The sequence below is a fragment of the Eublepharis macularius genome, chromosome 4 (genome assembly GCF_028583425.1).
Source record: "Eublepharis macularius isolate TG4126 chromosome 4, MPM_Emac_v1.0, whole genome shotgun sequence".
In the NCBI taxonomy this organism is placed as follows: domain Eukaryota; kingdom Metazoa; phylum Chordata; class Lepidosauria; order Squamata; family Eublepharidae; genus Eublepharis; species Eublepharis macularius.
In genome coordinates, this window is record NC_072793.1 from 155,040,330 (window position 1) to 155,065,258 (window position 24,929).

The 24,929-nt window shown below is 45.4% G+C and overlaps 1 protein-coding gene and 12 non-coding genes across 13 annotated transcripts; 5 read left to right on the forward strand and 8 right to left on the reverse strand.

Annotated features, from left to right (window-relative positions):
• Positions 1 to 1,503: 1,503 nt before the first annotated feature.
• LOC129328792 (zinc finger protein OZF-like) lies at positions 1,504 to 11,819 on the reverse strand. The gene is made up of 5 exons (XM_054978068.1): positions 11,671 to 11,819; positions 8,456 to 8,582; positions 6,509 to 6,619; positions 5,902 to 6,015; positions 1,504 to 4,290 (listed from the first exon to the last, which is right to left on the reverse strand). Exons 1-5 carry the CDS (start codon positions 11,770 to 11,772, stop codon positions 3,092 to 3,094), a joined length of 1,653 nt encoding a protein of 550 aa, XP_054834043.1. The 5' UTR covers positions 11,773 to 11,819; the 3' UTR covers positions 1,504 to 3,091.
• A 6,724-nt stretch (positions 11,820 to 18,543) lies between these two features.
• TRNAN-GUU (transfer RNA asparagine (anticodon GUU)) lies at positions 18,544 to 18,617 on the forward strand. Its single transcript has one exon. It is a non-coding gene; the product is annotated as a tRNA-Asn (tRNA).
• Positions 18,618 to 18,639: 22 nt separating this feature from the next.
• On the forward strand, positions 18,640 to 18,721 carry TRNAN-GUU (transfer RNA asparagine (anticodon GUU)). Its single transcript has one exon. It is a non-coding gene; the product is annotated as a tRNA-Asn (tRNA).
• A 527-nt stretch (positions 18,722 to 19,248) lies between these two features.
• TRNAM-CAU (transfer RNA methionine (anticodon CAU)) lies at positions 19,249 to 19,320 on the reverse strand. Its single transcript has one exon. It is a non-coding gene; the product is annotated as a tRNA-Met (tRNA).
• Positions 19,321 to 20,908: 1,588 nt separating this feature from the next.
• Positions 20,909 to 20,990, reverse strand: TRNAS-GCU (transfer RNA serine (anticodon GCU)). Its single transcript has one exon. It is a non-coding gene; the product is annotated as a tRNA-Ser (tRNA).
• A 22-nt stretch (positions 20,991 to 21,012) lies between these two features.
• TRNAN-GUU (transfer RNA asparagine (anticodon GUU)) lies at positions 21,013 to 21,086 on the reverse strand. The gene has a single exon. It is a non-coding gene; the product is annotated as a tRNA-Asn (tRNA).
• A 631-nt stretch (positions 21,087 to 21,717) lies between these two features.
• On the forward strand, positions 21,718 to 21,789 carry TRNAM-CAU (transfer RNA methionine (anticodon CAU)). The gene has a single exon. It is a non-coding gene; the product is annotated as a tRNA-Met (tRNA).
• A 521-nt stretch (positions 21,790 to 22,310) lies between these two features.
• TRNAS-GCU (transfer RNA serine (anticodon GCU)) lies at positions 22,311 to 22,392 on the reverse strand. Its single transcript has one exon. It is a non-coding gene; the product is annotated as a tRNA-Ser (tRNA).
• A 22-nt stretch (positions 22,393 to 22,414) lies between these two features.
• Positions 22,415 to 22,488, reverse strand: TRNAN-GUU (transfer RNA asparagine (anticodon GUU)). Its single transcript has one exon. It is a non-coding gene; the product is annotated as a tRNA-Asn (tRNA).
• A 631-nt stretch (positions 22,489 to 23,119) lies between these two features.
• Positions 23,120 to 23,191, forward strand: TRNAM-CAU (transfer RNA methionine (anticodon CAU)). Its single transcript has one exon. It is a non-coding gene; the product is annotated as a tRNA-Met (tRNA).
• A 521-nt stretch (positions 23,192 to 23,712) lies between these two features.
• TRNAS-GCU (transfer RNA serine (anticodon GCU)) lies at positions 23,713 to 23,794 on the reverse strand. Its single transcript has one exon. It is a non-coding gene; the product is annotated as a tRNA-Ser (tRNA).
• Positions 23,795 to 23,816: 22 nt separating this feature from the next.
• On the reverse strand, positions 23,817 to 23,890 carry TRNAN-GUU (transfer RNA asparagine (anticodon GUU)). The gene has a single exon. It is a non-coding gene; the product is annotated as a tRNA-Asn (tRNA).
• A 631-nt stretch (positions 23,891 to 24,521) lies between these two features.
• On the forward strand, positions 24,522 to 24,593 carry TRNAM-CAU (transfer RNA methionine (anticodon CAU)). The gene has a single exon. It is a non-coding gene; the product is annotated as a tRNA-Met (tRNA).
• Positions 24,594 to 24,929: the final 336 nt, after the last annotated feature.

The window sequence follows — 24,929 nt, forward strand, 5'->3', positions numbered from 1 at the left end:
CCAGCCCCATGCCGCCGCCGCCACATGCCCCAGCCAAGCGCAGAAGCTGCGAGCCACTGCTGGGGCGGCGCGCGGAGGTTGCTCCGTGCGCCACCCCAGCAACAGCTCACGGCTTCTGCGACCGGCTGGGGTGGAGAAGCACGCAGCGGAACAGGCGTGGCCGGCTGCAGCTGCTGCTGCAGCCAGCCAGCTAGCTCCGTGCCGCCACCGCCACGCACCCCAGCACAAGCTGCGAGCCGCTGCTGGGGCGGCGCCCGGAAGCTGCGCCAGGCTGGGGTGTGTGGCAGCGGTGGCAGCAGCACGGAGCTGGCTGGCTGGCTGCAGCACTAGCTGCAGCCCAGTCATGCCAGCTTCGCTGCACGCGCCTCTGCCCCCAACACCCCCTCCGACGCCCCTCCAATGCCTGCACGCTCGAGGCCACCGCCTACCTGGCTTCCATGGGCGCGCCGGCCCTGAGGGTGAGTAAGGGCCACTGAGTGTTTGTACACAACCCTTCCCAGGAAGAACATCAGGGCAAAGGGGCAGTCAGCTGGCCACAGCCATTAGCTGCTGCTTCCCTCCCTGCCAGAAAGAATTGTGCTCAGTTGGCCAGTTGCCCTGACAGTCTCTCTACATGAGACATTTTACATGCGAAGAACACATGTCAGGAGATGCTTTACACTGGAGTTGTGTGAAAGGGCTGTGAAATGCCAGAAGGGAAACTTCAGCCCATAATAACCTCTCCAGGTCCAAGCCCAGCTTTGGAAGGCAGCTCCAGTCCATTTCCATTTCTCGCTCCCCTCTGGTTGTGTGATCCCACACAGTTTTAGCCTAGAGAGGTGAAATTGACAGAGCCTTGGGGGGGGGGGGGTGGGAGGCAAAGATGAAATTAACAAACCCTCTGAGGAGCAATCTCTGCCAGCTGTGTCCTTTTAAACTACACTTCCAGGCTAACATTGTGTCTCCCTACACTTGACGAACATGCGCCAAGGCGTCTCATGTAGAGAGAGACTCAGAGTACAGGAATAGAGGGGAGAAGAAAAACTGGGCTACAAATTCCACCACTCACCCAAGCAAGACTACCAGCTTGATTTGGTCTGGTTGCATATAAATTCTAATTGTCAACCTTGATCTCTCTCTCCTACCTCTGACCTTAGTCCCCTTTTTGGTTTCAATTTTAAGCCTGAGGGCAAGACCTTTTTCTCTTGTTTTTGATGCAAGCACTTTGGGATGAAATTGTTGGAAAAACAAGATATTAAATAGACAAAAATAAAGAATGGATCACTGTACAGAAGTCATTGTGAATAGCTCTCTGAAGACACCAGCTTAAGGTGTTTAACTACTGGGGGATTGTTTTTAAAGGAACTAATTTTAGCAAAAAAAAGAGGCCAATTTGTACCAGCTGTTAATTCTTTTTCAGTTAACAATAGCATGGAATCCTGAGAAGAACAACAGAATCATTGCAAATTAATCAATTTATTTACACAGCAGAAAAAAGATTCATACACAAAATGTGACCTTAGGTAGAAATTAAGTACAATAGAAATGCATCAATTCATCACTAACAATCATACACAAAAACAACATAAGGTAGTCACAGACCACCTCCCTTCCAAAAGCTTCTTCAAACTATTCAGTATTCTTAATCCAATTGGAAACTGTTCCTAATTTACACTATTGTGCAGTAATCATTTAGGCCTACAATCAAGCTGTGTATTTCCTATGTGTCTGCAGATCAGCTGTTTAATTGTACAATCTGCTGACAGGAGAATTACTCTCAGCTTTCAATGCTTTATTGATAAAAATGGCAGGAGAACCAAAGGGCCTGCCTGCCTACCCTTTGTCAGGCATCACAGGGCTCAGACTAAGACCCTATAAATCAAGAACCAGGGTGGCGCACTGGTTAGAGAGTCTCTTTAGGCGGAGTGTGACTGGCCCAACCTACCTTACAGGGTTGTTGTGTGTATATAATGGAGAAGGGAGAACCATGTATGCTGCTCTGAGCTCCTAGGAGGAAGAGTGGGATAAAGTTATGGTAAACCCTCTTTTGAGGATTTGTGACTGGTGGTTTCACTTATTTGTAGTCCACAATCTGAACATGTGACAGTCTCCAGCCTGTTTTTGTTCCCACGACATCATCATTGCAATCATTACATCATGAAATTTTGCAGGAAAATTGTTTTTTACTGATTGGGATGAAGAACCCTGCCTCCAATGTTTTGCCATTCATGGTGATCTCAGGAACGGATCCCCCTTTAATGGTGATGGTCTACTGTACTAAATAAAAACATGCACATTTCCTGCTTGAACACTGTTAGGACTGGAGATAGGAACTGCTCTGGAATTTCCCCAGGCCAAGAGCAGAAGCTCCAGTATGCGCTCTTCCCACCTGCCCCAGGCTTGTTTGTGTTAGTTGTCTACATGGAAAGAGCTACACTGCAGTGACTACCATACAGTCAGTGTAAGATCAGAGCCTCTGAGAAGGTTTTGTGCTCACCCTGCTTTACAATCACAGAAGCTGATCAGAGTTGACTTGTGGAATTCACAGTCAATATAATTAATATGTTTACATTTAAAGTAAGAGCCAGTCAAGTGAGGTATAAATAGATACTGTTTTCTGTTACTTAGAATAAATACCTATGTTCCAAAAATTTATGGAATCTAATCCAATGGCTAGATTGGATGACTACATCATCCACCTCTGATGTTCAGAGCTGTCCAGATAGCTTACAGTTTTAGGGGCTGGGAAAATCAGAGCAAGGAATGGAGCACAGTAAACTATTCTTCATTCAGGCTGGAATACTGCCAGGGCTTGGACACCAAGTAAGAAGGACAAGTAATATAACTCTCCGAGGACCACTTCATCTCATATTGTCCAGCCTACCAATTAAGATCCTCTGCAAACATGAGCTGTGATCTGGAAGGCTGCTAGTCCAATACAGCAGTTCAGTTGCCATTCAGAGTGGCTTCCTGCGTGAGAAGGATTTGGAAAGAGAGTAAAGGGTTCAGATCTTGAATCTCTGGGAAATTCACTCTGGGTTCTTAAATAGATTTAATTAGCTCAAATTTGATGGGCAGGAACTAATAAATGGTCAGTCTCCCACGTGCAGCTTCATTGATCAAAACTGGTTTCCAGAGGTGAGTGAAGTTGGTTGCTGTTTCTGCTTAAACAAGATCTCTGATGCAATTTATGGTAGGAATTTGCACTGAAACCTCTGCCACAGTTGGAGCACTCAAAAGGTATTTTCTTCTCTGCATGGATTTTCTGGTGGCCAAGGAGATGTGATTTTATACTGAAGCATTTCTCACAGCTGGAACACTGATACGGCCTCTCTCTTGTGTGTATCCTTTGATGGATGAGGAGACTTGAGCTTTGTGTGAAGCACTTGGCACACTGAGGACATTTATGAGGTTTGTCCCCAGTATGGATTCTCTGGTGTGCAATAAGGCTGGAGTTCTGAGTGAAAGTCTTCCCACAGGCAGTGCATTCATAAGGTTTGCCTCCTGTGTGGATTCGTCTGTGCTTTATAAGAGCTGATTGGCTGCTGAAACTTTTTTCACAGACAGGACATTCGAATGGTTTCTCTCCAGTATGGATTCGGTGATGTATGATGAGACTGGAGCACAGGCTGAAACCTTTCCCACAGTCAGGGCATTTGTAGGGTCTCTCCCCTGTGTGGATTCTCTGATGATCAATGAGCTGCGAGCTCTGAGTGAAGCTTCTGTTGCAATCGGGACACTTGTACGGCTTCACCCCAGTATGAATCCTTCGATGCTTAATAAGGTTGGAGCTTTGTGTGAAGCCTCTGCCACAGTCCAGGCACACATAGGGTTTCTCCCCCGTGTGGGTTCTCTGGTGTTTAATAAGGGTTGACTTGTTGTCGAAATTTTTCTCGCAATCAGTACACTGAAATGGTTTCAGGCCAGCGTGGCTCCTCTGATGAGTGATGAGATGAGCGCTCCGACTGAAGCTCTTTTCGCAGAAGGGGCACCTGAAGTGTTTTCCCACCTTGTGGGTCCTGTGATGCTTCGTCAGAGCAGCAAAGGAGTGATAGCTTTTCCCACATTCAGTGCAGATGTGATGGGCCTCCTGGAGGTACAGACCATTCACTACCTGTGGTGCCTCCTTGAAAAACTTCTCTGTGTCAAAGTGTGCCTCATCTTGCTGCAGTAGGAAGTTTTGCTCATGAATCTTGATCATCTTGGAGTTCCCTTCTGACAAGTCCTGGGATATACTTTGCATCTCCACTAGTTTAGGGTCTTTGTGCTGGGAGCTATTTTTTGGATCCTCTTTAACCAGTCTCTTCTCCACTGGAATAAAGAGAGAAGACACAAGTTTAGAAAAGAACAGCTTTACAAAGAAAGCAGCAAGCACAGGTAATGAAAACAATAATTTCTAGCCTATGCGAAACATCCATCAGATCTGACATAATCTGATGCTGAAACTCAGGATTTAAGGGGTCACCAATTCTGGATGGGGCTCCACTCCTTTTGAAGGAATGTGTCCATAGTTTGAGTAAGCTCTTGGACCCAGACCTATTGCTGAATAAGTAAGTGGCAGCTGGGGCCTTTTACTAGCTTTGACTAGCCAGCTGCAGCCTTTCCTAGGCAGGAAAGATCTGGCCACTGTGGTATATGCCCTAGTTACATCTAGATTAGATTAATGCAATGTGCTCTACGTGGGTCTCCCCTTGAAAAGGGTTCAGAAACTTCATTTGATGCAGAATGCTGCAGCCAGGATGTTGATTGGAGTAGGTCACAGGAATCATATCACTCCAGTCTTGGCTCATCTACACTGGCTCCAAATCTGTTTCCTGACACAATTCAAGGTGCTGTGCTGACGTTTAAAGACCTATGAAGTTTGGGACCAACATACCTGAAGGACCACCTGCTCCCGTATGAACTCACCTGACCACTGCAATCATCTTCAGAGGTTGTGCTTCAGGTACCCCCACCTTCCCAGAGTAGGCAGGGGATAACCTGAGAGCCAACAGTCTCAGTAGTAGCACCAAAACTCTCAAACTCTCTCCCCAGGGAAATTTGCCTGTCACCTTCTGTTGCCATCTTCAGCCAGTGGGTGAGGACTTTTTTGATACACTTGGCATTCCCTGAGAGATCTCTCCTTCCTCCTCAAAGTTTTAATTTTTTTTAAAAAAATTGTTGTATTTATTTTAAATTCTGACTTAAAATTGTTTTAATCATGCATTTATATTTTGGTTTAATGGCTTTTAAGATACCTTAATTTGAATGGTTTAAATTTGTTAGCCATCTTGGTGGCCCTGTGAGGGCAGAAAGGTGGGATAAAAATCTTGCTAATAATAATCTGTTTTCCAGATCATTTATACATTGTATTCTCATCCCACACTTCTTCAGTGACAACAGATCTTAAAATGGGTTCCATGGGGCTCTCTAAATTATCACTACTACTGGCAGGTGACTGAAGTTAAGGGACAGTGAAACAGGATTCTGTAGAAGTAGTGGACAGAAACAGGTTGCACCCTAACAGCCTCAGCTATATCCTGCTGCTACCCAAACTTATTCTTTCGAGGAGGGGAAAAAAGGTGAGTGAGGTGTTGGAGCCTGGGAAGGAGAGGGCAGTGTGGAGCTTCATCAGTGATGGAGAAGGCTGGGGTGGGACAGGTGGGAAAGAAGGTGGGAGACTGCACATCAATGGGGCAGAGGCAAAGAAAGAGGGAGAAGAAGCTGACATGCCAAATGAATGGGACAAGAAGAGGGTGGGAGGGGACCACCTCCACTTGCTACCACAGACAGGTAGTTCCACTCCAATCTGAGCTGTGAGAAGAACAGCACAGTTTTCCTGGCTGTCTCTCCCAGTTTTGGAAGGCCCACCCATCTTGCTGGATGCTCCATATCTACCAACTCTAGCAGCTAATCCCAAGAGGTTGTACGCATGCTTCCTACCTGTGCAGGCGTCATTTGGGATCTCTCTTTCTTCAGAGCCCTGGAGATCAAAGACCAATGACCTTGGTTCCGTTTCTAGTTTTGGGGCCATCTCAAATTTAGGACGTGGGGGCTCTGTTTGTGATGAGACAGAGAGGAAGGCTTACGGGTTTGAATTTTCTCTTACCTTTCTTGTTTACTGCTGTTAGACTTCCGGATGTATTTGCGCTGGAGTCAAATTTCTCAGTCTGAGCCTGTTTAAGGTTTTAATTTGCTAGCGAGGACCATTTTTCCATAACTGCTACCACCAGAATCTTCTGGTGTTTTGAACATACTAAAACTCAAATGGTAGGAGAAAACTGTGAAACAGGCAGGCTCTTTTTCATTCTTTGATTTATTGCATTTGTATTCTGTCTTTTCTTCATTGCCGGAACTCATCAACTTACACTGGATTCCTCGGAGATTAAGGAACTGGCCAGGACCAGATCTTCTTAGCTTCAGCATGTAGATCTAACCATGCCCTATAACATCTGTTCTAAAGCTCAGCCTCACCTCCTTGGAGCAAGACCTTTGTGGCATTTCCCATCTTTGAGAGACATTTCTAGGGCTGGCTATAACGATTTCTCACCTGAAAAGCTGACTTCTCTTTTTGTTCTTTTTTCTGAGACCTGGAACTCGAGAGTCCCTTGCGTTGTCCTTTCTTCTGGTAACATTGCATCAGTTTCTGGTATCAAAAATCCTGACGCAAAAAGAGCATAACAATTTATTGCAGATTGTGACATTTTGGTCACAGGATAATGATAGAAAGTACAATCAGATAAGTTGTGCTTATGAAGTCTCTGGTAAAGATAAGTCTCTGGCAGTGCCATCCTAAGCAGAGTTACACCCTATTGACTTCAATGGGCTCAGAAGGGTGCCGCTCTTACACTGTTAAGCAACCAGCCCCTAGGCTAATACGTCTGAAAGTGCAGATACCTCCAAACATCTCCACTGAGCTCAGAGAACAATTTCTAAGAAAGCTGTAGGGGTTCAAATCCACCCATCAGTATATCTTGGAATCTTTCTTCCATAATTCCAGATGTGTCTGTGGTTACATAAGCCTGGTTCACATGTAACACATCCATCCCTTGATCCCTCTTATTCTTGACAACACTCTGCTGGCTGTGGGCATCATAACCACTGAAAAAGTATTGGGTTTTAAGCCAAAATTGGGTAAATCCCTCTCAGTGGGGCTGCATCGGTTCATCCACTACTGCGACAAACTCATTATGAAATGCATCAGTCAATGAACCCCAAACATATCTTGTGTAAATTAGCCCTTGATGCGTACTTTGCACATGCTTACAGAGATGCAGTGATAATTAAAGAACAGTGTATGCTCAAAGGCTGAGCTCTGGAAGTTGAGCTCTGGTGTTCTGAGCCAACTCTAATTGGATCAAATGCTGGCCCTTGTTTTTGTCTGGCCTCTGCAAAGCAATGCAACACAAGTCTTGCAATGGTGAGCCTTCTATCCACTATCTGTAACCTCCCCTCACCCCTTTGCTATTTACATGTATGTATTCTTCCTCCCACAGAGTAGAATACTTCATGCATTTGATGAAGAGGGCTCTGCTGTACACAAGCTGGTGCCTGCATACATTTTGAGTCCTTAAGTTGCCCTAAGACTCCATTTTTTGTGCAGCAGCAGACTTCCACAGCTACCCTTCTGGAATTCATCATATTCATGTTTCTGATGAGCATGGGAAGGCCTAAATAAAAAAGAGTCCAGTAGCACCTTTAAGACTAACCAACTTTATTGTAGCACAAGCTTTCGAGAATCACAGTTCTCTTCGTCAGATGCATGGAGGGCAAGAAGAAACTGGTCAGATATATAGGTGGAGAGGGGAGGGCGGAGTAGATGCAAACAGTAGCTTCTGATATGGAGATTGGTTTGCTTCTGTTAAGGAAGTCAGTTACTTCTGATAATGAGATAACCATTCATAGTCTCTATTCAATCCCAGCTTGACTGAGTCAAATTTACATATGAATTCCAATTCAGCAGCTTCCCGCTGGATTTTGTTTTGAAAGGTTTCTGTTGAACTACAGTGACCTTTAAGTCCTTGATGGAATGTCCTGGTAGATTGAAATGTTCTCCCACTGGTTTCTGGATGTTGCCATTTTTAATGTCAAATTTGTGTCCATTTATTCTTTTGCGCAGAGGTTGGCTGGTTTGTCCAGTGTACAGAGCAGATGGACATTATTGGATCTGCATCTGACGAAGAGAACTGTGATTCTCGAAAGCTTATGCTACAATAAAGTTGATTAGTCTTAAAGGTGATACTGGACTCTTTTTGATTTTGCTACTACAGACTAACACGGCTAACTCCTCTGGGGAGGCCTAGAGACCCCAGAGGGTGCATCAGTATGGATAGCTTCTGATTATTAATAGTCATCTCAATTTTTTAAAAAGAGTTAGCACCTATAAGAATATTGACAGCTTGTGATTAAAAACCAATAGAAACCAGAGGTCAAAGAGAAAAGCAACTTGTGCTGCTTATTGTATAATGTATACTATCTAGAAGCAGAGGATCCTTACCCAGAGAGGCCACATTGTCATAATTGTCCTGCATGGTGTCCCAGTAAAGAGCCTTTTCACTGGCTTCCAGAAGAGCCCACTCTTTCTCAGTGAAAGATATGGTCACATCCTGAAAGGTAACTGGCAGCTACAAGAGACAGAAGGAGACCCAGCTCAGTGAGAAGCAAGGCATGTCCTAGTTATTTGATTAATCTCTCTGCACCAGTCTCCTTGGGTATCATCTTGGATCTGACACCTGTGATGAACAACACAAGACTAAGGGGGAAGTGATCCAAATTCTCAATGAGAACAATTGAAATGGTTTCCTAGATCAGCTCAAAGTCAGCCAGATGTCCCTGAGAAATTCACAAACAATAAATAATAGTGATGCTCCTTCATTGTTGCTCGTTCCCATGATTTTGGTAATCTTGATGTCATGGAGGTTCACATGGACTATTTTGAATAAGAGCAGTCCAGTGATACCTTAAGGACTAACAAAATGTATTCCATCATACATTTTCATCAGTCAGAGCTCACAAATACATATAATAATCCAAATAAAAAATCAAGTTATGAATTTATCTAGCCTTTGATAGTACGTTCCTCAACATACCTGGCTAACGTATTACCCTCTAACCAAGAAGACTCGAGTTCAAATCACTGCTCAGCTCAACAAGCAAGACTAGGACAAGAACTATGTCTCAGTGCAGCCTATCTAGAGGTGCCAACTGCTAGGAGAAAAAAAACCAACCTATCCTGTTAGGGTTGCCAGATCCTCCAGAGCTAAAAAAGGGGTGAAGGGTACGTTCTAGGAGGAATAGTGTTGGGGACTGATTTTGATCAGATCAGTCCCACGTGGAGGCCTTGCCATGCTGGAAATGACATCATTCCTGGAGACAAGGAAGTGCTCCGGAGTGCTTGGAATCACACTGCAGGGCTACTGAGCCCATTTACTCTGTTTCCTTGCCTTCTGCCAGCAGGTGAGTGGGGGGCGGAGGCTGGGAGCAGGCGATCCCCTGACCCCCACGGGGGGCATGGGATCGCTACATCCTGTTCTATGCCATTAAAAGCTTCAACTGCTTATTTCCACACATTAAAGGGACAGGGAATTTTTCTCAGGCCTGTTGGCAGCCATAAACATATCTCGAAGCATTGTTTTGATGATGATGCATAGAAGGTCAGCATAAAAACATGATTAATTATTATAACCCAGCAGGACCGCCTCCTGTGCAAGCCCCACTGAAATGAATGGGAGCTGCCGAACATAACGTTAATGGGGACCCCACCCATTTTAATGGAGCTTGTGCAGGAGAACTTCCTTTTGGCTTGTACCCTTAAGGCATTCCTCTCTCAAAAGCTCAGGTTGAGGCTGTAACATAACCCCAGCTCCAAATGCTACCCTTTCAAAACCCCAAGCAAAACAAACTAGGATGGGAGAGGGGGACTGGCCAAAGGCCACCGAGGCTGAACAAGATTTGTTCGCTTCTTTCAGTGCTTTTATCAGATATTTGTAATGTAAACATCCAGCATCAAAACTTGGTTACCCAATGCTGTTGGGCCCGCTATCTGTTGCTAAAAATGACATGAATACAGGGCCTGACCTACACCCCTGGGAAAACTGACTTGTGCCCAGTGAGCCTGTGATATCTAGATATGTCAATTATCCCCGCCCCCTGCGAAATAGTTGTAGCTTTTTCAAAGCTACATATAAAACAGAAAACCAACAAGAGAAGCTTTTTTCAATCTGGAAACATAGGATAGAAAAGGTTCTGTGCTATGAATTTTCTGTCAGCCATGCAGTTATTAAAAGCACAGGAGCCCTGCTGGCAAAGAGAGGGGGAATTAAGTAGCAACTCTAATACCACTATGTCTTATATCCTGCCACTCCATTGCATAAAGGAGCCTTCCTCTGACTTGAGTGGCTCTTCCTCCAGTGGAAGAGCCACAGGTTGGAAGAAGGCTCCTCAGCATTTTGTGATCTTTAGACTCGGGGGGGGGGGGTGTCACTCCATTCAAACACAGTAGTGCAAAATTTCAGATCAGTCACTTCCTTTTCAGCCTGAAGCCCCAATCCAAATTTTCAGATTGCCTCTTCTAGATTCAGTCTCTTTCTCTAGTCCTCTGCCTTTAACAGCAACGCAGCTAGATTAAAAAAAAATTCTGACAAATGATGGTTTCTGCTAAATATAGGCATGTCAGAATACGAATGCACACATATATAGGGAAAATCTGTGAGCTGAAAATGCAAGTCATCTGTTACATTTTCTTGCAAAAATGTTGGAGAAAATCTAAAAAAAAATACAGGATAAACAAAGTCATAATATACAACAGCTAAAATTGGCAATAACATACTAGCATTTTTAAAAAGGTGTTGGCAATCATGTATAAGGTTGCACTGATTTCCACCAATTCCCCCCCACCCCCGGACATGGGAAAGTTCATCAGAAAGGTGCTGGTATTCTCTACTGGTGAATGCTGCCACAAAAAAGCCCTACTACTTAGTTATGTTAAGCATTTTAACACCTGTAGTGCCTAAGAAAAGTGCTGTGTCTGTCTATGCCCTCATTAGGTAAAGGGTCTATGCCTTCATTAATTACATCTATTTGATAAGTAATTTGCGTTCCTTATTAACACTTCCAGTTTAAAACTAAACTGGTTTTCTACAGAACTTTCAATACAAATTATACAACACTTTCTTTACATAGATACCAAGGCCCAGAGCAATACCACACTATGAGTCTCTCTACACAAGACATCTTGTGTAGACACTCAGGTGAAAGCTATTACAGTTGTTCTCCCATTGTGAATACACATGCACAGCAAGGGAGACAGAGTACACTTGAATATAAGACTTCACAGAAAGTCACTTGAGCGTCCCTGTGTAAGATGTCTTCTGTAGAGAGACTCTACATCAACAGATCAGGTTCCCAACTCTTGTTGCCAGCTTCTACCCTGTACCTTTGAGAGCGATTCAATGTACAGGCATTATCAAGTGATCACATCTTGGAAAAAGTCACCTAATGATTCTTGCACCATAAGATACTATTGGATTCAAAGGAGCAAGCCAGACTGTTTCCCCTACCCCACACCTTTCTGGCAATCCTCACACAAAATCATAGCCAATGGCAGATTTCATTGTTTACTGGGTATTCTCTGGTCTATGGTGTCTAGTTGTAGGAGCCCCTGAAAACCAAAAAACCTTGGCAATTGCCTTTCTTCCACCCCTCACTCTTTACCTGACTTGGCTTGGCAGGTTCTTGCTCCTGCAGGTAGACCTCAGCAAATTGAAGTGCCTCTTCACTGCTGCCTGGCTCTTTGGCTTTCATCCAGGCCTGCATCTCTGTTGGTAGCACAAACAGGAACTGTTCCAAGATGACCAGGTCCAGAATCTCCTCCTTACTGTGCTCCTGGGGACGCAACCACTGCTGAGCTGCCTTGCTTAGCTGGGAGACTGTCTCCCGTAAAACTTCTCCTGCTGGGATGGCTCCTGCATTGAAGCTCTGTGGTATGGATTCCTGCTGGGATTGGAGGCGGATCAAAATGGCTTCCTTTCCCAAAGAACAGGGGCTGACAAGTCCTTGTTCTGAGGCGTGATATTGCTCAGGGAGTTCCCAGGGAAGAGAAGCTGTTAGGAAGGGAATCCAGCCCTTCCCAGGCCTGGTGCTGTGTAGCTCCATGGATCCCAAATATCAAGCCTCTCCTGCCTCTGAGAGGCTTGGCAATGCCCTCAGCTAGGAAGATTCAGCAGCCTGTTGAGGAGAAAATCGTGAAGAAAGGCGTTTTCAGAAGGGCATTTTCATTTCTAGTTTAGCTTTCCTCGCCATACAGTCTTGTTAAAGTTCAAAATGAACAGCGGGTCGGGGAGACTGTGAGGGGAACTTTCATCCCATATGGGAGGGATTGTGGCCCAGTGGCTTTGTGCACCCTAAGGCCTAGATTCAATCTCCAGTTAAAGGTTTTAGGTAAGAGGTGTGGGAAACACCTCAGGGTCTGCTTGAGAACTTTTGCCACACAGCGCGGACAACCTTGGGCTACATGGGCATATGAGGTATGCGTATTTCAAGGCCTTTTTGGTAGAATGTGCCATGAAAATGGGTGACTAAACAAACATAATACCAGTTAGGGCTGGGTGCCATGCTGTAGACAACCTAAAAGAAAAACTATGATTGCCCACAGGGATTTAAATCTACTCCAAATTTAAATCTACTCTTCAACAGGGGCAACTGATCTCTGTCTCCAATGGTGCATGGGGTAGGATGCATTAATTCATAGCTAATGAGAAACCAGCTGAGGCGGAAGTTACTTCCTTGAACCTGAAAGGTGGAAACGTGCCCCCGCAGAAGCCGCGGAGATCCTAACGAGTCCCCTTTGATTTCTCTCTGGACTGTTTCCGCTCTAGACTCAAACGCGTTTAAGAATCTTTCCTCGGGGAACTCTGGGAATTGTAGTTCTTCATTCTCCCCCTCAATGAAGATATGGGAAGTCTTCACCCTGCTCAGCAAATGGAGCTGCCTGATGAAAGAATCGTCCTCATTCCCCCTCCCCTTATGACAGACCTGATTTGGGTTGCAGAAGCCGCGGAGATCCTAACGAGTCCCCTTCGATTTCTCTCTGGACTGTTTACGCTCTAGACTCAAAAGCGTTTAAGAATCTTTCCTCGAGGAACTCTGGGAATTGTAGTTCTGTGAGGATGGACTAGGGATCTTTCACACAGCAACAGAATTTAAGAGAGAAGTGGGACTCAGTTTTATCCCATATATGAGACAACAATTCGAGGCTTTCTAACCCATGAGAATCCCAGAATCATCAGTCTCAAAGTCCACTCTGCCTCTTTTAAAAAGTATTTTACCCCTATGGGTAAATCTGATCTAAAAAGAGCCCAAAATCTTAAGTCTGTTGGACCATGAATTTGCTTTAGAAAGAACCAGTGATAGAGTGGTCAGTGCATGAGGGCTGGTGGTGGCTGTGAGGAAACAAGAATCCTTTATTCTAAATAAAACGGCTAGTCTTTTTCATAAACAGAAATATAGCTTATAAGCATAAAAGCATAATGGTCTCAGCGTAGCTCAAAAGTGAAATGGTTTCATTTAGACTACTAGGTACATGGTTACAAGACATATGCAGGTCTTCTTTCCTTTTATTCTCTTAAATAAAGTTAGTCACAAAAGCGTTTTTCCCAGGTAGGCTATTATCATAAGGAACACAGACTTCCCTCAGTCTCTGGCACCTCATTCTTCCTATTTCTCTCCGCCACTACAGCCCAACATCCACTCCACTCCATAGGGTACAGCTACCATCCTGTCATAACACACTTTACTTACTCAGCCCCCTCTTTCTTACCTTAGAGGTCTGTGTTCTAAACCACAGTAAATATACATTCAAAACCTCACATTAACTACAAAAATAAAGGACACCCCATATTCCCATAGCAAAACATTATTTGAATGTATACATTTTTTGTATAAATTTTATCGAGTTTTTTTTAAAAAACAGATACAAGTTTTTTTAAAAAAAGAACCAAATAGAAAGAAAAAAGAAGGAAACAAAATAAATATAAAGGAGAATCTATTTTCTCTACAACAAATATCAGCATAATTACAGAATTCACAGTTGTAGTCTTGTTATTAGAATAAAGCTTCTCATTTTTCTATAGTACTTCCCCCCTTACACTTCAAAACCAGAAATCATCAGTTAATTTTTTCACTTTCATGGACAGAGTCAGGGCTTTTTTTCAGGGGGAACGCGGGGGAACAGAGTTGCGGAACTTCTTGAAAATGGTCACATGGCTGGTGGCCCCGCCCCCTGATCTCCAGACAGAGGGGAGTTGAGATTGCCCTCCGCGCCGCGCGGAGGGCAATCTCAACTCCCCTCTGTCTGGAGATCAGGGGGCGGGGCCACCAGCCATGTGACCATTTTCTCCAAGGGCAACCCACTGAGTTCCACCACCTCTTTCCCCAGAAAAAAAACCCTGGACAGAGTCAATAAAAGGTTTCCAATTTGTTATAAATGTAGATAGTGTCTTCTCTCTAATCAAAGCAGCAAGTTCAGCCATCTCAGCTAACTCCCTCATCTTCGCAGTCCAGTTCTCTATAGCAGCCGCTGGGCAATATTGGACTCTTCTGAGCATATAGTAGCCTCGCTGCCATTGTCATAAATAGAAAAAAATACCATGTCTATTTTCTAGCTGTCTGTCCATTACTCTCAACAAAAAAGCTTTTGGTTTAAATTGTATATTAATCTTCAAGATTTTCTTTATTTTCATATGGATTACAATTTGAATACTTTCAGCAGTTTATTTATTGAGTTTACTGTTACAGACCTTATTGGCTTTGTTACTTTCATATGAATTACCTGTTGCACAAGTTGGTAGTTTGTGTTTGAATATTTATTTACTTATTTTGTTGTTAAGGGTTGGGCTAAGATCACAGCCTAGATTTCTACTCTTTGGTTGCCTTCCCCCCCTTTTTTCCTTGGTTTTGCGCGTTGCTACCTGGTGGAGCAACTTGCAACGGGGTGGTTTGGTTTTGCCGAGGCTCCCTTTAAGAGTTTTGTTGACTGTTACATTGGATTATTTCTTGTATTTATTATATAAATTCACTGTTTGTAGATTTACATTGACTGTATTATTTTTGATACCTTCTTAGTTAGTTGGTCACGGTCTTTTGTGATACAGCCTCCAGGTAGTGGCTGGAGAGCTCCCAGAATTACAACTGGTCTCCAGGCCACAGAGATCAGTTCACCTGGAGAAAATGGCTACTTTGGCGGGTGGACTCTATGGAATTATGCCATGCCAAGATCTTTTCCCTCCCCAAACCCTACTTTCTTCTGGTTTCTCCAGATTTCACCCCCTAGATCTCCAGGAATTTCCCAACTTGGAGCTGGCAACCCTAGCTGGCGATGATATCACTTTGCAGAAGTGACATCATCATACTGGAGTTGGGCGTGTGCACAAGCTTTGTGAGCGCACAAAGAGGAACATTCGAGTGAGCATCGGGGGCCCTGTCCATTTTTGGGGGGGAAGCCATTTGGCAATAGAGTTGCCAGGCCCTCTGAAGCCCAATCCAAGTGATCGGGTCATGGGGGACACGTGGGGGGAATATAACTCCAAAGTGTGCTCCTGGTCCCATCCCCCACACATTTCCTTCCACAAGCTATGTTAGTGGCTGGGGGTGGGGAGGGGGGGAGGGAGCAGGGGACTGGTAACCCTACCTCCAAATCCAGGATTTGGGCCCTATTTTAATTTTTTCCAGCCAGACCAGAATTTTGCTGGCTCACCTTTCATTCTGTTGGCCTGGAACTAGAATAGCAGGATATAAAGTGAGATGGAAAAATGGTATTTGGTTAAGGTTGCCAACCTCCTTTGGGGCTAGGAAATCTCCTGCAATTACAGCGGATCTCCAGGCTACAGAGGTCAGTTCCTCAAGAAAATGATGACTTGGAGGGTGGACTCTGGTGTTTATAGATGAGTTTAAACAAAAGTAAATTATTGGTTTCTTGAGGGGAGACTAGGGTTGCCAGCCTCCAGGTAGTGGCTGGAGATCTCCTGGAATTACAATTGGTTTCCAGCCCACAGAGATCAGTTCACCTGGAGAAAATGGCTACGTTGGGGGGTGGACTCTAATGAATTATGCCATGTTAAGGTTCTTTCCCTCCCCAAACCCCACTTTCTCCAGGTTTCACCCCCCAGATCTCCAGGAATTTCACAACTTGGAGCTGGCAACCCTAGGGGAGACTCTACACATATTCAGGGGCTATCTGTCCTTTTATCAATTCCTTTTAGAATCACTCTTTTATCAAATGTGGAAAAACACTGCAAACCATATGGCAGCTCACAATTAAAACAATAAAACAAATCCAATCAACACAATAAAACAATTCAGTTAAACAAATCATGCAATAAAACAAGGTAATAAAGCAGGAAGGAAGGAAGACAATTATAAGTGCCAAGGCATAAACTACATGAAATAGACACAGCAGTCTAAAATGATGTTAATAAAACAGGCCTCAGGCGAGGGTGGATGACTATAAAACAAATTAAAATAAAACCCCATAGTTAAAAGCCCCGGTTAAGAGAAATGTTTTGGGTTGGTGCCTAGAAATACACCTAAGATCAAAAAGTTGGCTTTATTTGCCAAGGGAATGCATTTCCTCGGGCTCCAAGGTGTTGTGTTTTACTTTATGGCAGCTTTACAGCAGTTTTTCAGCACTATGATTAAGAAGGAAGGGAGGCTTGCTTCTTTTCATTCATTTAGCTGATGGTTGTTTTGTCGCAAGCTCTGAGAACAGAGCTAGACTCAAAAGCAAGATGGAAACAGATAAGTTTTTGTTATTTCTCTATATATCCCAACTTGGGTTGTACTGGATCTTCCAGATAGGCAGTGGGTTGGTAAATAAATAACTCCTAATTAAGTACAGAGACGCCTGTGGATATTATTCCCCAACACTCTGAGCTGCAATCCCCTTTCCAGACCTCTAGAAAACTATTTTTGTTGGGCCATTTTTTTTTACTTTTCATAAATTAAAAAAGTAATATATTCTTCATACTGAGGGAGCCCCCATAATGCAGATGCTTCCTTAAATAGCTCAGGCCTGCCACTTCACTAACTTATAACTAATGATGGTCCCTGAATTGGCATTTTCCTCTCCTTCCCTTCTTTGTGGTATTTTCTGTTATTTCCTCTTTTGTATTATGATTCCAACCCATTAATGTGTATTGAAAACTGCCTTGAGTATACTGGCGGAAAAGCAGCGTGCAGATGTAATACATATATAAATCTGAATAAGTGAGTTAAATATATGCTGAAACTTTTCCCATTATAAATCAGTGGCACTTTAAAAGGCTTAGTTTGGACTGGATTGTCCTCTTTGGGGCCCTCTAATTGTCTTGTCTTGGTCTTCTGTTTCTCAACCATGCTCAGCCTCCCGAAAACCTGGCAACGCCCAGCTGCGTCATCTCAACAAGCAGGTCTCTGTGGCACAATTGGTCAGCGGATCTGGCTGTTAACGGGAAGGATGGTGGTTCAAGCCCTGTGGACTTGCTACACTCTTGGTGAGTGTTAGCCCGGTGAGGAAAGCGATGGACTGCTTATCCATTGTGCTTTGCATGTGTGCGTTTGAATCTCACCCTTACTGGCCTTTTTGCAAGATGCCTTGGCTTCCACTGGCACTTCCTGAGTTGGCAAAGGCTTCAAAAAGGAGTCAGAGATGTACCAGTTGGAACTCGAACCAAGTAGCGAGAGTGGCTTGACACCACTGGTTCAGATGCTGCAGGATTCTTCCCCAAGGCACCTCTTTCTTGGAAATGGCCTCGGAAGTATTATTTCAGGGATGCAGGAGGGAGAGAGAGAGAGGTGGCCCTATATGGTGCATCAGCCTGGGTCTGGGTCATAACAGAAGGTTGCAAGTTCTGTCCCTGTTACAGACAGTTTTGTTTTTTCTATGTATATTCCAAGGATTGCCCTGGATCTCCTAAGGAGAGGTTGCGTGATGGTAGAGGTAAATAGGTCCTCTGTAAGCAGAGTAGTGCTTGTTTGTGTCCTTCTCTGCAAACACCAAGCTGCCCTCCCCATTCCAGAACTACTGGAGCATATACTTATGTGTCCATTTTTTTCTTTTCATGAATTACGAAATCGATATTATATGCATGCTGAGTGAATTGCTGTGTATGGAGAGCCCCCATAGGACAGGGGCATCCCAGATGGCACAGGGGCCAGCCACTCCCCCCGTCGGTGCAGTGAAGATGGTCCCTGAGTTGGCCTTTTAAACTCTTTCATCTGCTTCCCACCTTTTTGCATCTTCTAATTCATTATTTTCTATTATTTTCCTTTTTGCATCATGAACGCAAGCCATTGTTCTAAATTAAAAACTGCCATGAGGGAACAGACAGAAAAGCAGCACACAGCTATAATAATTAAATAAATGAAAATTGGTAAGTTAAGCATGTGCTGAAATGTCTTCCGTTACGACTGGTGGAACTTAAAAATGGCTTAATTTGGGTTGGATTGTCCCTTTGTGGCCCTCTAATTGTCCTGTCTTTGTTCTTTTTTTCTCAGCCAAGCTCAGCCTCCTGGGAACCTGGCAAGGCCCAGCTGCACCATCCCAGCAGGCAGGTCTCTGTGGCGCAATCGGTCAGCGTGTCCGGCTGTTAACTGGAAGAATGGTGGTTTAAGCCCACCCAGGGACATCTTTGGAGAGGCCAAACCCTTGACAAGGTGGCTGAGTGGTGAAGGCGATGGACCGTTAATTAATTGTGCTCTGCACGCGTGGGTTTGAATCCCACCCTCGTCAGTCCCTTTTTACCATAACCTAGAGAGGTGGCATTATCTCCCATTCGCACCTCCTGAGTTGGCAAAGACACCAAAAGAGGCAAAACAGGACTGGAACGCAGGTTGCAAGATTGGCAACCTCTCGTGATGCCTCTACTCCAGTGGCACGGGTACTGAGGGTTTCTTGTGCTGACATATTTTTTCAGGAAGTATTCTTCTTGGAAATATTATTCCAGGGAGGTGGCAGAGGGAAGGAGTCCAGAAATTTCCTCTCTGTCAGCAGAATGCAGGGTGGGTCCTTCATGGCCCACTGGCTTTTATTGGGTCAGTAGTGGCACGCTGTGGTCCTGTTGTGGGCAAGAAACAGGAGATCCTGTTTCTTATATCTTTAGGAAAAACAATTGAGAGTGAGAAAAAATGGCAATTTTTCCAGCTCCCTGCAACTCAGCTGTCTGCTGTTCTTAAGTGCCTATGTGCCTTAGGAAGAGTGTGGAATGGTAAGGCAGGGAGGGAAAATTCCAAGGACAGGAATGTAAAAGCACAGGTGCTTAGCAGAGGATGGTTTCGATCCATCGACCTCTGGGTTATGGGCCCAGCACGCTTCCGCTGCGCCACTCTGCTGGCTGGCTGATGTGCCTCAGTGTGATTCCTGAAAACCTCTGTCCCCTAGGCATGGCTGCCCATGCTCAGCCTCTGGAAAGTCGTTTGAGAGAACATATGGGGATGATGAAGCTCATCGGCTGGGTGTGTACTGTGTCATCCTGCATAGTGCAACTGGCTAGTAGGGCTGGGATGTTGCTTGAAGGATGGAAGGTGGTGGGTTCTATACCTGTTACTGATGATTTGTTATTTTCTATGTGTATTCCAAGGTTTACCTGCATCTTCCAGATTGTAGATTTTGGGTTTTTTGGTGTGCGTGTATGTGTGAAAAATAGCTTCTGTTTAGCACAGAAGTATATATCTATGGTCTTCTCACAACATTTTAAGGGCCTAAGTGGATGAGACATCACTCACAGTTTTATATTTGGGTATCTTTAACTGGACCATCTGACTGCATGGACATGTGATCATAGCTGTCTTCCCATTTGTTCCTATGTCCTCTCTGCCTCCTTGTTTTCATAGATGTGAGTCCTCATGCACACCTGTGCAGTCCCAGCCTATAAACTTTGCATCTGAAGCTGTAGTGTGCAGAATGTTAACTGGGATGGTCTTTTTTGGAGCATTCATTTGCTGTCTTTTGCGTCTCAGCTATTCATGGCATTTCTGAAGGCAAACCACAAGGTGGTGCCCTTTACTTTTGGTCTTATTTTGCTTATCCCTATGTGTGTTGGGAGGGATTAGTTGTGATTTCATTTTTAAATGATGGGTGTAAGAACACTCACATGAATTTTCTGATTTGAAATAAATAAAAGTAATCTTTTAGCCATGTGTTGATCCCTGCAAAAAGAAGAATCTAATTTTAAAGTATGTATGGGGTGGAATCCCAATAAGGACAATAAGGGAATACAAGGACTATTCCAGATATAAGTGTAATAGCAGCCACCTTTTGCACCCTAACACAGTCAATATACAGTAAGGATGTGCAAAAACAAAACAAATAAGCTGGAAATTCATCCAGAATTCACTGTTAAAGCAGCTTGCAGAACAGTGAACAAAATCCAGGAAGCCAAGTTACAATGGTCCCTGCCCACCGAAAAGTTTGTGCGTTTCATTTTGGTTCTTACTGCAAAGCGGCAGCAGCTGGTAGGCAGGCACAGGGCTGGCATGGCAGCATCTTGTTTTCATTCACAGCATTCACAAATTGGATCCCCTTGGAGATCTCTTACATTATGTTTTACCATCGAATTAACTCTAGGATGACCTGTTTCCTGCCCACAACAGGACCAAACTCCACAGCCTGCCATGCTAGCCCAGTAGAAGATAGTGGGTCATGAAGGACCCACCCCTGCATTCTGCTGGCAAAGAGGAGATTCCTGGACTCCTTCTCTCTAACGCCCCCCTAGAGTAATACTTCCAAGGTCCTTTCCAGAAAAAATGTATGTCAGGGCATGAAGCCTTCAGTACCTGTGCCATTGGAGTAGAGGCATCACGAGAGATTGCCAGTCTTGCAACCCGTGTTCTAGTACTGTTGTGCCTCTTTTGGTGCCTTTGCCAACTCAGGAGGTATCAGTGAGACAAAGCCTCCTCCCTGACCTATAGTAAAAAAGGCCGACGAGGGTGGGATTCGAACCCACGCATGCAGAGCACAATGGATTAGCAGTCCATCGCCTTCACCACTCGGCCACCTCGTCAAGGGTTTGGCCACTCCACAGACGTCCCTGGGTGGGCTTGAACCACCATCCTTCCGGTTAACAGCCGGACGCGCTGACCGATTGCGCCACAGAGACCTGACTGCTGGGATGGTACAGCTGGGCCTTGCCACGTTCCCAGAAGGCTAAGCTTAGCTGAGAAACAAAGGACCGGACAATTAGAGTGCCCCAAAGGGACAATCCATCCCAAATCAAGCCATTTATGTTCCACCATCTAGCAAGCAACATCTCAGCACCAGCCAGCTGTGCACCTCAGGATGACACATAACGTACCCAGCTGAGGAGCTCCACCATCCCCAGTTAGAAATACCCAAACATAAAACTGTGGGCAATGTCTCATTCAATTAGGCAATTAGTGTGCTGTAAGAACAGCACAGACAGACACTTCTGTGCTTAATGAGGAGCTATTTATTTCCAAACACACACACACCCCAATCCCTCTATCTGGAAGATGTAGGTAAACCTTGGAATACACATAGAAAATAACAAATCTATCGGTAACAGATACAGAACCTATAACCTTGCAACCAGCAAGCAACATCCCAGCCCCAGCCAGGTGGCCTTGCAGGATGACACATTATACACCCAGTTGAGGACCTCTATCATTCCCCATATGTTCCCTCAAATGACTTTCCAGAGGCTGAGCACAGACAGGAATGACTAGAAGACAGAGGTTTTCAGGAATCACACTGAGGCACATCAGCCAGCCAGCAGAGTGGCGCAGCGGAAGCGTGCTGGGCCCATAACCCAGAGGTCGATGGATCGAAACCATCCTCTGCTAAGCACCTGTGCTTTTACATTCCTGCCCTTAGAATTTTCCCTTCCTGCCTTACCATCCCACACTCTTCCTAAGGAACGCAGGCACTTAAGAACAGCAAATAGCTGAGTCGCAGGGAGCTGGAAAATGGCCCTTTTTTTCTCACTCTCTAAAGATATAGGCAGCAGGATGTCCTGTTTCCTGCCCACAACAGGACCAAACTCCACAGCCTGCCATGCTGACCCAGTAGAAGCCAGTGGGCCATGAAGGACCCACCCCTGCATTCTGTTGACAGAGAGGAAATTCTTGGACTCCTTCTCTCTACTGCCCCCCTGAAGTAATATTTCCAAGGTCCTTTCCAGAAAAAAAGTATGTCAGGGCATGAAGCCTTCAGTACCTGTGCCATTGGAGTAGAGGCATCATCACGAGCGATTGCCAGTCTTGCAACCCGTGTTCTAGTACTGTTGTGCCTCTTTTGGTGCCTTTGCCAACTCAGGAGGTATCAGTGAGACAAAGCCTCCTCCCTGACCTATAGTAAAAAAGGCCGACGAGGGTGGGATTCGAACCCACGCATGCAGAGCACAATGGATTAGCAGTCCATCGCCTTCACCACTCGGCCACCTCGTCAAGGGTTTGGCCACTCCACAGACGTCCCTGGGTGGGCTCGAACCACCATCCTTCCGGTTAACAGCCGGACGCGCTGACCGATTGCGCCACAGAGACCTGACTGCTGGGATGGTACAGCTGGGCCTTGCCACGTTCCCAGAAGGCTAAGCTTAGCTGAGAAACAAAGGACCGGACAATTAGAGTGCCCCAAAAGGACAATCCATCCCAAATCAAGCCATTTATGTTCCACCATCTAGCAAGCAACATCTCAGCACCAGCCAGCTGTGCACCTCAGGATGACACATAACGTACCCAGCTGAGGAGCTCCACCATCCCCAGTTAGAAATACCCAAACATAAAACTGTGGGCAATGTCTCATTCAATTAGGCAATTAGTGTGCTGTAAGAACAGCACAGACAGACACTTCTGTGCTTACTGAGGAGCTATTTATTTCCAAACACACACACACCCCAATCCCTCTATCTGGAAGATGTAGGTAAACCTTGGAATACACATAGAAAATAACAAATCTATCGGTAACAGATACAGAACCTATAACCTTGCAACCAGCAAGCAACATCTCAGCCCCAGCCAGGTGGCCTTGCAGGATGACACATTATACACCCAGTTGAGGATCTCTATCATTCCCCATATGTTCCCTCAAATGACTTTCCAGAGGCTGAGCACAGACAGGAATGACTAGAAGACAGAGGTTTTCAGGAATCACACTGAGGCACATCAGCCAGCCAGCAGAGTGGCGCAGCGGAAGCGTGCTGGGCCCATAACCCAGAGGTCGATGGATCGAAACCATCCTCTGCTAAGCACCTGTGCTTTTACATTCCTGCCCTTAGAATTTTCCCTTCCTGCCTTACCATCCCACACTCTTCCTAAGGAACGCAGGCACTTAAGAACAGCAAATAGCTGAGTCGCAGGGAGCTGGAAAATGGCCCTTTTTTTCTCACTCTCTAAAGATATAGGCAGCAGGATGTCCTGTTTCCTGCCCACAACAGGACCAAACTCCACAGCCTGCCATGCTGACCCAGTAGAAGCCAGTGGGCCATGAAGGACCCACCCCTGCATTCTGTTGACAGAGAGGAAATTCTTGGACTCCTTCTCTCTACTGCCCCCCTGAAGTAATATTTCCAAGGTCCTTTCCAGAAAAAAAGTATGTCAGGGCATGAAGCCTTCAGTACCTGTGCCATTGGAGTAGAGGCATCATCACGAGCGATTGCCAGTCTTGCAACCCGTGTTCTAGTACTGTTGTGCCTCTTTTGGTGCCTTTGCCAACTCAGGAGGTATCAGTGAGACAAAGCCTCCTCCCTGACCTATAGTAAAAAAGGCCGACGAGGGTGGGATTCGAACCCACGCATGCAGAGCACAATGGATTAGCAGTCCATCGCCTTCACCACTCGGCCACCTCGTCAAGGGTTTGGCCACTCCACAGACGTCCCTGGGTGGGCTCGAACCACCATCCTTCCGGTTAACAGCCGGACGCGCTGACCGATTGCGCCACAGAGACCTGACTGCTGGGATGGTACAGCTGGGCCTTGCCACGTTCCCAGAAGGCTAAGCTTAGCTGAGAAACAAAGGACCGGACAATTAGAGTGCCCCAAAAGGACAATCCATCCCAAATCAAGCCATTTATGTTCCACCATCTAGCAAGCAACATCTCAGCACCAGCCAGCTGTGCACCTCAGGATGACACATAACGTACCCAGCTGAGGAGCTCCACCATCCCCAGTTAGAAATACCCAAACATAAAACTGTGGGCAATGTCTCATTCAATTAGGCAATTAGTGTGCTGTAAGAACAGCACAGACAGACACTTCTGTGCTTACTGAGGAGCTATTTATTTCCAAACACACACACACCCCAATCCCTCTATCTGGAAGATGTAGGTAAACCTTGGAATACACATAGAAAATAACAAATCTATCGGTAACAGATACAGAACCTATAACCTTGCAACCAGCAAGCAACATCCCAGCCCCAGCCAGGTGGCCTTGCAGGATGACACATTATACACCCAGTTGAGGATCTCTATCATTCCCCATATGTTCCCTCAAATGACTTTCCAGAGGCTGAGCACAGACAGGAATGACTAGAAGACAGAGGTTTTCAGGAATCACACTGAGGCACATCAGCCAGCCAGCAGAGTGGCGCAGCGGAAGCGTGCTGGGCCCATAACCCAGAGGTCGATGGATCGAAACCATCCTCTGCTAAGCACCTGTGCTTTTACATTCCTGCCCTTAGAATTTTCCCTTCCTGCCTTACCATCCCACACTCTTCCTAAGGAACGCAGGCACTTAAGAACAGCAAATAGCTGAGTCGCAGGGAGCTGGAAAATGGCCCTTTTTTCTCACTCTCTAAAGATATAGGCAACAGGATGTCCTGTTTCCTGCCCACAACAGGACCAAACTCCACAGCCTGCCATGCTGACCCAGTAGAAGCCAGTGGGCCTTGAAGGACCCACCCCTGCATTCTGTTGACAGAGAGGAAATTCCTGGACTCCTTCTCTCTACTGCCCCCCTGGAGTAATATTTCCAAGGTCCGTTCCA

What these genes read in the sequence shown, in the direction of transcription:
- LOC129328792 (XM_054978068.1), bottom strand. Translation starts at nt 11,772, where the DNA reads ATGCAGGCCTGGATGAAAGCCAAAGAGCCAGGCAGCAGTGAAGAGGCA. An exon ending in AACCTGCCAAGCCAAGTCAG is followed by an intron (nt 8,583 to 11,670) that starts GTAAAGAGTGAG and finishes TGTCTCTTGTAG; the next exon opens with CTGCCAGTTACCTTTCAGGA. An exon ending in TGACAATGTGGCCTCTCTGG is followed by an intron (nt 6,620 to 8,455) that starts GTAAGGATCCTC and finishes TTTTTGCGTCAG; the next exon opens with GATTTTTGATACCAGAAACT.